Raw genomic sequence first — 12,697 nt, forward strand, 5'->3', positions numbered from 1 at the left:
AAAACTTTATCCACTACTAAATAGGGGCAATCTAGGCAGTGCTTCAGTTGCATACTCTTTGGTTTAGATCTTATCTAAAGTTCAGATGGTACATGACCTTCCCTTCCGTTTTATATCGCTGATGTGGTTGTTAGGTATTTAGAATGAGTAGATGCATTCTATGAATGCAACCTAGGAAGCTTTCTTAACATCAGTGGATGAGGTATTTATATCTCTGTGATATGCCACTCTAAAACTTGAGGGCTTATGGGGTACTGACGTAAGAGGAATTTAAAACATGACCCTTTCTAATATCTATATTTGGCTAACAGATAGTACTAGGGTCAACGGAGATAGAGGACAAATACTGAGATAATATAGGAGAAGACAGGTCTTAGGAAGTCCTAGCCATAACCAATTTAGGGTGAGCTCAGAAGCTAACCCTGGGTTAGAACTTGTATAGCAATTGCCTGGAAATCCTTAGGAGAGATTAGGATGTTGAAAAAAATCCAGAAGGCAGCAATGTCAAGCGGCAATACCAAGAAAACTTACTGTATTTTTCAGAGTATGAGACGCTCTGAAGTATAAGATGCACCTATCTTTTGGGGAGGAAAACAAGGAGAAAAAATCTGCCTCTGCCTCCCAGCAATTTACCTCCTTGCAACAATCAGCAAACAGTACAGACGATATACACTTGTTTGTGGTGTTACATTTCAGAATATACTTGTACAGATGCTGTTAAAATTGATGTGGCTTTCTGGAAGTATAGTTATTCTCTGCTGTTTAAAAGAAGATACAATAGCACTGGGCCTCTTCAGATCAAGTTTCTAGGTCAAAATGCTTCTTCATTTTGTTAAGTTGTCTAGAACAATAATAAAGCAGTCTTTAAAAATAATTCTAATAATTTGAACATTCTATAGGCATTTATAGTTATTGACTGACTTCCTTACAGCAAACAGCTTGATTAGCACAAGAAAAAAAATCTGCCTCTGCCTCCCAGCAATTTGCCTCCTACAGCAAGCAGCAAGTTTCACTTTCAATTTCAGCAGGGGCCTCCTGATCATAAGCTGTTTCAGGCTGGAGGGCTTGCCATAGCCTATTGCTGCCTGCGCAAGCCCCATTTTCCCCATTTGCTGTAAGGATGTAGATTGCTGGGAGACAGAGGCCAAAGGCTGGGGCCCAATGGGTGGGTGGGACTACATTCAGTGTATAAGACACACCCAAATTTTCACCCTCTTTTAGGGGGCGGGAAAGGTGCAAGACTCTGAAAAATATGGTACATCCCCAAAAGTCAATTTTGACTTGAGGGGATCTTTACCATTTTTAAAAGAGGACAGAAACATAAATCAAGAACTCTGTTTTAGAGATTCTTAATAATATGGAAGGAAGGTGACCAAAAAAGTTGTTTAAGAAAGTTGCCTGATTGTTATAATTGAACAGACTGGGAATAGAATAGGAATCTGCTGTTGCTATTATAAGACAAATGCTACTTTAACATGAATTATTTTAATGACTTTAAGAAAAGTATCTCTTAATTTTTTAGTTGCCTTGAAAGTATATGCAGCAATTATCTTGTTGTTTGGAGCTGGTTTTTGCATCATGCTAACTTTCAAAGGAGTAAGGGAGTTTCAAACAACTTCCCCCATGTGGAATGAATGTATGAAGATGTTTATGGGGTATTCCAAATTAATTGGGTGGGACTTGTGCCTATGACTCCATGTTTTGTGTGTGTGTGGCTGCTGTGAGAGGAGGGTTGGTGCATGTACTGAATGAAAGCATGAGTGTCTCTTATTTGTGGGGAGAACCTGGTAGCAGAGGCAGGGATCACCCAGAGCACCCCTTGACTTCCCTAGATATTATTTTGATGTTTGGGAGATATTCTTTAATCCTTTGCTGTTGATGAAAACTGACATCTTTTAGTGCAACTACACCCCATTCAAGAGGCATTTATTTTTATAGTATATTTGCAAGGATAGAAAAGTTTTCAATTTTGCTTTTATTTTAATCAAAGCCATGACATATCTACACCAGAAGCTTTCTCTTTGCCATCACCCATTTACTACCCATTTCCAAATCACCATTAAGCCACCTAAGAACTTAAATGTTTTTTGGTCTCTGCTTTGGCTGTTTGTTTGAAGGGATAGAAAGAATTCTACAGAAAAGAACAACTCCTGACTCTGAGAAACATCAAAAATCCATCTGAGGGCATTAAAAATGTGACAGCTGACTCCTGTAAGCATAGCAACAGGTTCAAAGTGATTTCCTATCCTTGGCTCACAGAGAGTGTTCAAGGAATTCAGAATCATTCCAGCAGTTCCTGGCAATTGTATCAGTAAGGAGAGCTGCTCCAGGAAAATTATTTCTGTGGAATGTACTTTTAGTAGCTATTAAGAGGGGGGGGGGGTATAATATTTTGCAAGCTTTCAGTTGGCTAAATTGGGTTTTTAAAACAGTGTTTGAAGAAAGGGAAGGGAGACAGAGAAAACCCTTGCCTTAAATGACTTGACCTGATAATAGAGGTAGATCTTTGAGTATTGTCTTCAAAGTCTGTCCATCCCATTGTTTTTTTAAAAAATATGCTAACTTTGTTCACTTTCTTTCATTGATGTATAACATACCATTTCCTCAAGGAAATACCAATTGTGAGAGGAATCTTCAGAGCAATACTTTCAGCAAGGGAAACTGACAGAAAAAAAATTAAATGCAATCGCAGTTCAGTGAGAATGCCACATTGTATTCCGTGAGAATGCAGTGGTTCTCCTGTTAGTATCTTTTTCTGACAGTCCTCCAGAGATGTAGGGCTATAGTTCATTACTGTCTTTTACCACAGAAATACAGTGAGCACCAAGTGCCAAATTCTAAATAAAGAGCTGAAGTGCCTTGGTTATCAGCATTTGTATACTTTTTATCCACTAGATCAGGGGTGTCAAACTCAAGGCCCGTGGGCCAGATCTGGCCCGTGGGGTGCTTAAATCTGGCCCGTGGGACTGTCCTGGAAATAGCAAAGGATCAACCACAGTGCATCTGGTAGCCAAAACAGGGGGCGTTTGTGGGCCCCATCCCCCACGCCCCATTTTCGACTGCCTCCTGTAGTATTCTGATGGCCAAAATCAAACGAGGCTCCGCCACACCCTGTTTTGGCCGGCAGGGTGTTGCAGGAGGCAGCCATTCTGTCTCTCCCCTCCCCTCACCCAAGCCAACCAGCCTGCGGAGAACTACAATGCTGATCCGGCCCTTGAAGAAATCCAATTTGACACCTCTGAACTAGATGATGATACATATGTCACAGCCTTGATAGATGGGCTGGGAATTCGGGAAATTACAGTTATTTAGAAGAAACAAGACAAGGAAATACAAGTGACAAAAGGTACAGTGAACAATTACAATGGTATTTTTCTATGTTGTGACACCAATGTCAAATTAGGTGAGAATCTCCAACAAATTTAGATTCAGTGCTATAACTGGTTTCATAAGGTAAGTTCCCCAAAATTCAATGGGATGTCAATTTGCTATCACAGGAGTGTCCTCTAAGACATTTAGAAAAGTATTTAAAATTTCTTCTTTAGCCCTATCTTTCTTCACTTTTGTTAACGTACTGACTTCTGCTAGAACAGAGTATCCCATTCAACTGCCTATGCATATTCTAGCCTATTCTATTCTGCCCTGAATTCCATAAGACAAGACATATAGCAGAGATATTCATAGATGATAGATAGATGATAGATAGATGGATAGATGGATAGATAGATAGATAGATAGATAGATAGATAGATAGATAGATAGATAGATAGATAGATAGATAGATGATAGATAGATGATAGATAGATGATAGATAGATAGATAGATAGATAGATAGATAGATAGATAGATGATAGATAGATAGATAGATGATAGATAGATAGATAATAGACAGACAGACAGACAGACAGACAGACAATTGCTTGATTCTGAGTAAAGAAACTGGTTATATGCATCTTCTTCTGACAGCAGATTGTTCATGGGGTACATGTGCCCTCAGAAGCATTTCTTCTAAACAAGAGCAAAAATTGGCAAGACAAAGCTAGGTTACATAAATGGTTTCCTTTTTCATTTTTTTTAAAGTTTAATTAAAGTTGTCATTTGTCCAAAGTATTTTCTTTTGTTTCAGAGAGATTCTTGTCCTCAAGTAATGATTACTTGTGCTTCTGAAGAAAATTTTTAGATTTTTAAAAAGGAAGTACAATAAAATTGAATTTTTTTAAAAAAAAACATAGAAATTGGAAAAGGTCAAATATCAGGTGCATCTGAATAATTGGGGTTAAAATAATATTGCCTGCAAGGATCACCATCTGTAGGTGCCTTTGTTGAAAAAGGGGAAGCTTGGAAGTTTTCTGGCTTTCCAGACATGGTCAGTCAAGCAATAAAACAAGCTTTCTCTAAATGTTGAGACATATTATCTGGAATCGGCAGGGATATGGTAGGCCAGTGCACTCTCTTCCAAAGCTTTACACAGCCTCTAACATTGTCCCACAATCATAGAAGCTAAATGGTTTTATAGGAATAGTTGTCCCAGATCTAAGGGATGTGGAAGATGGATAGACTGCTGGTTCTTAATAGAACCCCATTTGTTCTTGCAGAGAAATTAAATACCGGTAATGAATGCCTGGAACATCTCTTAAGAATAATCCATAAGTGGCCTAAACATGGACATTCCATGTGTAGTTACTTAAAGCTTGACCATCATCAAAGATAGAAAATGTGAAATAAACTGAGATCTCTGGACATTCATTCTACATTTAATCCCACTCTGTTGGTTCACTTTATAGCTAGTATATTATACCGTAGATGTTAGAAAAGCATTTAGCTTTTTGGGGAAGAGGGAGTATATGGAGCTGACTGGAATGGAGAAGAACTACATTACTGAAATTGGACTTAATTTTGCATCTCGGTATAGAATATACGTGATATAGTTAGAATAACTGATATTGGCAGTTCTATCAGAGTCCCTTCATCATTGCAATACATAATAGGATGGTTTAAAGTTTCTTTTTCCCCCTCCATGATTTTAATAATATTAGTTTTACACCTCTGTTTTGAAAACAGAAATTATTTCCTCTTCTCTAAACCTCAAGGTTAAGGTGTGTCTACTGGTACAGAAACAAATTTTATCTATGGCTCAAAGATTGCAAAGACTTGCACCAAATTAAGCAAGAAGTAACTGTAATCTGTAGCCTGAAATGAGTCACCAGAGTCATCATTGATTTCAAGGACTTGGTTCAGGACTTAGATGGAGTTGGCTGCTCTCCATTCCTCAGAATGCTTGAACGGTGAGAAATAGGGGTGTTTCCTTTTAAAGGAGAAAGGAGTGGGAAATACTTAGGGCTATATAGGGCTATCTTGTGGTGAGCGTAGTGTCAGGAGAGAGCTGTGCTGGTTGTGAAAGGAGCTATAAGACCATGTAACAAATATAATCCCTGCAGGTAAGGACCCTAGAACTTATCTAAAGTGATAATAAAAGAGAGACTCCAAACTCTCTGGAAAGAACTTCCCTAGCTGAACAGTCCTGTTTCACAATTCTTTTTAATTGAACGATTGTAGTTCATTTGGTCTGGATGAAGGGAGCAAGTTTGGATCTAGCCTTCATTTGCTTAACCTCTTAATGGCCTGTAAGTTCAGCCCATGAAGCTTTCTGCACAGTTCTCTTTTTTTCGTTTTGAAGAGGGATTGAACTCTCTCTTCTGTGCAGGAAGGAAGAGTTCCTTTACATTCAAAACTTAAGTATTTTTCCTCTTGGAAAAACGATAGCTGAACAGCATCGGTCACGTAAGACAGCATTCTACTGCATATGCTTGACTAGTAGCACACATGCCTTCAGCTGATTTCTTGGCTTTTGTGAAAGGACAGGATGCCTGCAAAATGAGCAGCACCTGGACTACGGGTGCCCTCTCCCTTTAAGACTTCTCCTCAGCCAACCCAACAACTGGTGGCTGAAAAAGTTGTGCAGAGAGGTAGCTGCGAGTGTTGGTGTGGGAGGGAAAGTGGTTTGTGTAGAAAAATAGAACAGCCTAAAGCAAATCCAAAAATGATTGTTCTCCAGTAGAGAACAGGAATAGAGGAACAGGAGTTGCAATAGAATTGGGGAAGAGTGGTATAGTAAATAGTGAGTACTAGCTTTGAGTACTTGTGGATGTGTTGCCTAGGGGCCAGGTGAGGTTGTGTTGTCTTTGTGGGGTTTTGGAGCCCACTGACCTGGGTATATGTAAAAGAACCCATGACAGCTTGCGTTTTGTGGCCGAAGCAGAAATGTGAAGTCAGATAAATCTAAAAATGGGAATAAATGCTTTGTTTGTTTATATGTCAGACGAATGCATTCAGTTGTGTAGTTCTATATATGCCTTGTGAGATTCTGAAATCTGCCCTACAGGCTTCCTTTACTCTGTTTACCTTTAACAATAAACTTCAGTTTAGCACATCGCTCTGGTGCTGGAACAATCCCAAGTTAGACTTGGACTTCCAGAGGGTAAGGAAGGACTTCCCAGGTAAGGAAGGAGACTCTGCAAATTCCTTGGGGGAAGGATTTTCTTGCCTTTATAAATTGCTTTTACTTGGTACCAACAAAGAAGCTAAGCATCATCGCCCCTGGTTAATAAATGGCTTATAGACCTTTAAGGAAAAGGCTGGGCTATAAACTAGTTGAAGAATAGCAATAGGAAGAACAAACAGGTTCCATATACATCATCAGTGGCTGAACTGTACATCAAACTTTACTAGGCCAGGACAGTCTGTGTACAAACTAGAGATTTTGTCTAGTATCTGTGCTGTGACTTGAGAAGTCTCTCTGATGTATAGGAAATAGGACCATTCTGTTGATTAAGGCCCTTCCCTGATGGGTCACATTTACCTCTAATTTTTATATGATGATGCAAGGGCTGAACATACCTCATCCTTGTCAGTTGGAGAGGAGCTGTAAAGAAACACAGGCAATGCCTCTTGGGGGGGGGGGGGGTTACTGAATTCATATGCCAAAAGATGACATTTGTAGAGCTAAATCAAGACTAAGTTACAGGTAGTCCTCGTTTGGCAAACACAATTCAGACTGGCAACTTGGTTATTAAGTTAAGCAGTCGCTAAATGAAACTTCCTGGTTTTATTCTCTTACTTCACCTTCCTTTGTTTTAGGAACCTGTGAAATGACAAATTTGAGTACTGGTTGCAAAACCATTTCTTCCTTTCCTAATTGCAAAAAGTCGCTTAGCAAGGCAGTCACTAAACAAGGGCCACTTGTATATAGAACTGATTCACAAGTTAGAAATGCAGCATACTTCCTACCACTCAAACTGAATTATAACACAAACCAAAAGGGCAAGCAACAAGCCTATGTTAAATTATAGCGCTTTTCTGTCTGTGCTTCTGCTTTTCAAATGTCTCAACCACCTCTCTCAACTGATAATGATCCGAGCAATTTGGGTTTTGAAATTGAAAGCTAAGCAAGGTTTGAGCCCGATTGGTTGGGAAGCTCTTTGGGGTTGCAGGCCTACAGGAATGGCTAAGAAAACCTCTTAAGGGAAAGGAAGACACTGGCAAACCACTTCCATGTAGCTGCCAAAGAAACTTTATGGACCGTTCTATAAAATCAGGAGGAGGACTTGGGACAGACCCAACTGCACTTACAGTGGTACCAAATAGTAATTAGTGGTCAATAAAGAGAAGCTAATAAATCATAGCTTATATTAGGAACAGTATTACTGCCTGGAACCTAGGTGTTTATTTTGTTTCTGTGGCTATAATATCCCAGTCGAAAGAAGACCAAATGGAGACAAAATGACTTTTTGATTGAATTGTTGCCAAAAAATTTGCAAAATCTTGACTCACTAAGAAGAAATTTGAACTGCTATTCTCCCAACAAACTCTTTTCATATGTTGACATTGGCAGTGGATTATCAAAGAATGTGCCATTTCCCCTGCTTTAAAGTTTTTACAGGGTAGTTGCAGTATGTTGAGCATTGTTGTTTTAAGGCTTTGCCTCTTAGCTGTATTTATTTTCTCACGACTGTTTATGTATGTATGTATGTATGTATGTATGTATGTACGTACGTACATACGTACATACATACATACATACATACATACATACAACTCTGTTCAAATGCAGTACTTATTTAAAAAAGGCACGGAGTTGATAAATTTGGAGTAGAATAAACATGTGCAAGTAAATAAGAGAAAAACTTATTTTTGCAATTTCTTAAACCCTATCTAAAGAGATAAGGACCACAAAGGATCCAATCTAACATAATGTCTCATCTTGACACACTGTCTTCCCTGCACATTTGCTATGCTTGTATATTCTGAAATTTTGCTGCATTGAGCAGCAGGATTGGAAAACAACTATTTGAATTTCAAAGCACAAATCTTATGTTTGTAGAGCTTTAGTGTTGGAACACAGTTGTTCTTTTACTGGCCATTCTGAGATTTGGCCATATTTGTAAACTGCCCAGAGTCACTTAATAACATAGGCAGTGTAGAAATTGGATAAACAAATAGATTTTTTTTTCCTTTTGTTGACTCACTCTGCTATTACGTTAATGCTAATGGAAATAGGTCAGAAAGTTAAGACTCAGTTGCTAAGGTGGAAGAAGTCATAATAGCTTACAAAAAAAGTTTCTACTTCATTGTCAGTGTTTATTTGTTTGGGAATTCATGTTACTTGCTGATTTCCAATCCTAAAGTAACGTAAGTGACAGCTAAAATATCTTCAGTAAATAATGCACTCTAGTGAATAATAGTTGCAAACCTTTCTGTGATCTTAGGCTGCTCTTTCTGCATGTGTGTGTGTGAGACCACATAACTAACTCATTGCTGGAGAGAGATGAAGGAGAGAGATTATAAGAAAATCTGAATGTGGGAATCTGGCTTCCAGAGAACTAATTTAGCTGGGCTCAGACCTACCAAATGCAGCTTACCTAGATGGCTTTCTGTGATTATTCAGTGTCCTTTGAAATAATTAAGAGTTGCACATCAAGGGTAGGATAATAACATCTATGGATTTGCTCCAAAGGTGTGCTAGCAAAACAGAAAAAACAAGATGTCACAATTGTAAAGCAGTCTAGATGCCCTTAGGGTTCTATGTCTGGCTCTTCAGAGGGCACCTGCTTCATATTCATATCCTTGGTGGTTCAGTACACCTAGTGTTTTCCATATTTATTCCTTCCTTCCGCCCCCTTGCCACTCCTGGAAAGGAAGCCAGCTGGCTTCAGACAGCAAAATTACTTGACATGATTTGCATATAGGTGTGGGAAGAGGAGGGACAGGACCTTTTAAAGCAGGCACCTGAGGCTACCTTGAAGAAGGAACTTGTCAGCACTTGAGATTCAAAAGATGGCTAGGTAAAAAAAGGAACAAAGGAAAAGAAGAAAAAGGGCAAAAGAGAACAAACAAACAAAAAGAGCAAATAAGATAGGAGAAGCAAAGATTGTAAAAATAACCCTGTCAGGCCTGGAAGCCATCTTTTCCATTGGGCCTTCAGGCCTGCCACATTTAATGCTGTGGGAAAATGTGAGGGGGGGGATTACAAAGAGTATGGGAGATATATAGTCAAAATAACATTCCTTTCTCAGAGAGTCAAGGACATTTTGCCCTGCACCTTGAGTGGTGTGACTGGGAGGCATCTCCAGTTGGGACGGTGCCTGATTGGACCATGTGATGGACATGTGAGTGTTGGGGAAGGGTCTTGAATTTTTATTTGATTGGGGGAAATCTGGAAGCTTTCAGATTTGGGTTTTCCCAGATGTGCCAATATGGCATCTCTAATAAAATGGAACTTTGAAGAAACTCAAGCCTCTGAGTCTTCTTTCATTGGAGGTATTATTGGAATCATGACATTAACCCGAATCCTCTTTTTAAAAAATTCACCGAGCTCCCCCAAACTCCAAGATGCTGTCCGGGGTTCTGAGCCCTGAATGTCGACCTGGAACTAGGAGGCACAAAGACTCAGGGAAGATGACAAACCCTTGACTGCCTTGGGTGTCAATCAAACAGCAGTTTTTCTATTGGGCTCTTAGCTGGGATCCAAAAGAGCAGAGATCAGGGAGAGAGTTATGTCCACGACCAAGACACTACCAAGAAAAAGATGGCAAAGAGCCCCTTCAAAAGAGGTTGTTAGAGAAGTGTGTGTCTGTGTGTGTGTGTGTGTGAGAGAGAGAGAGAGAGAGAGAGATGGTTTATGTTTTTTTAAATATATAGTCCTACATCGATTGGATTGGCTAATAAGGGGGTAATAATAAACTCAAATAAACAGTAACTTTATAGAATAACTGTTACTTTTCAGGATGAGAGGATTTCAAGCCATCAATAACATCTTAGGTGATTTAGTGAGATGTTGTTGTACTTTATAAATCATGATTTAGGAGTTAGCATTTTTATGTCTTGTTTTAAACATGGGTAAAAGTAATGATGATGTTACATGATGTGTCAGCCTAGGTGAAGAATCATCACTTGAAAATTGTATATTTGAAATTACTTTTTACTGAATTATTTTTTTTTTCATTTCTCTGAATGTTTGAGGGCCATCCAGGTCTGTACATTTTGAAATATACTTGGGGGAAATGGAATATAGAATGCGTACAAGGAGTTTTAAAACTATAAAAAAAAGATGTTGAGACTCTAGAAAGGGTACAGAGAAGCAGGCGGTTGGACTAGATGACCTACAAGGTCCCTTCCAACTCTGTTATTCTATTATTCTGCTTTAAGCACAAAACCAGCTGGGTCGCCTTGGGCTAGTCCCTTTCTCTCAGCCTAGAAAGGTGGCAACAGCAACCCACTTCTCAAAACCTTTGCCAAGAAAACTGCAGAGTTTTTGCCCAGGCCCTCTCCAACAATCAGACATGTTTAAATGGAAGGGGGGGAGGGGGAATCTCTTATCACAGCCTTGAGAAAAGCTTGAATACAATTTTTAGAAGCATTGTAAGTGAAACATGTTTCCCCCCCCTATTTTGATTAAAGCACTTTTACTGCCAGTTGAATTCTTTGTAGCCTTCGTTGGGGGGGGGAAACATGAAGTATGCAGATAGAATTATCTTGGGTTTGTTTTTGTTTGTCCCAGGTCATTACGTCCTTTGGGTTGTTTAGTTACAAGGGCGGAATTTGTTTTTGAATTCCTGCACTACAGTGCAATGAAGTTGCTCCTAACGTGACTGTCAGATGAGCCTTGAAACCAAGCCTTTCTGTTCTGAATATGTGACGCAACTTTCCTGGATTTATCCTTTTCATACTATAGGGATTATATGTTTGATTGCTCTGACGCAATGAACAGCTTTGTGGAGTTGAGAAAATGTTGCTGCCACCCCTGGTCAGCTGCTGTTCAGCCTGGCCTAGCAGGTACAGAGAGAGAGCCTGGCTTGAGCTAATGCATCTCCCCCAGGGCCTATATAGAATGGCCCTGGAAAAAGGTGCCCAGGAACACGGAGGGGGCATGCTTTCACTAGCACCCCGCTAGTCCCTATGAAGATCCTGGGCTGCCAGGGATCACCTGTCAGCATCCCGGCAAAATGTCAGTGGAGCATGTCAAACTGTATCCACGAGGGAGAAATGGAATAAGCAGGGAAAGCTCTATATCAGGGGTGTCAAACTTGATTTCATTGAGGGCCGCATCAGGTTGTGTTTATCTTGGTGGCCAGGGTGGGCATAGCCAGCATGATGTCACTCGTGTCAGAAGTGGGCGCCGTCCAAGCACTCTGCCAGCAAAAACAGGCTCTGTTTTCAGCTGGGACGGCCTCCTGCAACCCTCTGCCAGTGAAAACAGAGTTCGGGAGGGCCAGGTGTAGCCCTCCCGAGCTCTGTTTTCACTAGCAGAAGCACTGTGGGACGGTCCTTCGCTATTTCCAGGGCAGCCCCGCGGGCCAAATCTAAGCACCCTGCGGGCCGGATCTGGGCCCAGGCCTTGAATTTGACACCCCTGCTCTATATTAACTCTAAGGATGCTTTAAATGTGTTTTTTCAACTTGGCAACTTTTTAAATGAATGGTCTGTACATCTTAAGGTTGCCAAGTTGGAGAAGCACTCCTTTATTTATAGTAAAACCTCTTGTTCCTTTTCTAAGCATTGTTCTGCCTCCCGGAGTTTCACAAAGTGGAAAAATTGGCCATTACTCTGAGAACTTTTCCTTGCTTTCATCTCACTGTGGCGTTAGCTGTAGGAGTTATTCTGGCAAGCTCTTTGACCTTCTGGGCTTCATTATCAATTTCTGTATATTAGGAAGAAATAGGAAAATGACTTATCATAAGATACGGTGCTTCCTAAAGCATGCTGCTCAATCTTGTCATCTTAGAAAACGGTGTAATACCGTAAACGGCTCTGAGCTGAAGAAGCTTCTTGGATGAGAAGCGAAACGTCTTCAAAGAAAAACCAGAAAGTCCAGTTGCCTCTTGGGGAATAAAAGCACCTTTGGGACAACCATGACCTGGATGACTGACAATGTCCATACACATTCTTGTCCTTTAGACTGTTCTTCTTCACACATATAAGAACCAACTGAGGAGGGGAACCGCTGGGTTCTATCAAGAGCAGAGGCAGTATCTATTTTAAGGCAAAAGCCAACCGTGGTGTCATCATGTTGACTTAGCAGCTTTAGGGGAAAGTCCATATTTTCACGAGGGCACAACCTGAACATTAAAGTCTCAGAGCTGTGGGGCTAAAGCTGTTGGCAGAGCAGTGACAGATTGTTTTATATTCATTCCCTTAACGT

The 12,697-nt window shown here is 40.2% G+C and overlaps 1 protein-coding gene across 2 annotated transcripts in view; it reads left to right on the forward strand.

Annotated features, from left to right (window-relative positions):
* The window catches only part of TWF2 (twinfilin actin binding protein 2), a 73,987-nt gene that overhangs the window by 25,294 nt on the left and 35,996 nt on the right, over positions 1 to 12,697 (forward strand). The window contains exon 1 of one of the 2 annotated variants that reach the window (XM_081944412.1): positions 6,335 to 6,497. The exons of the other annotated variant lie outside the window; for it this stretch is intronic. Coding sequence (XP_081800538.1) covers positions 6,350 to 6,497 — 148 coding nt within the window. The 5' untranslated portion in view covers positions 6,335 to 6,349. Of the gene's footprint in view, positions 1 to 6,334; positions 6,498 to 12,697 lie in introns of those variants that run through there. 2 annotated transcript variants of the gene reach the window in all.

This window comes from Natrix helvetica (genome assembly GCF_964273705.1).
Source record: "Natrix helvetica genome assembly, chromosome: 1".
Lineage (NCBI taxonomy): Eukaryota > Metazoa > Chordata > Lepidosauria > Squamata > Natricidae > Natrix > Natrix helvetica.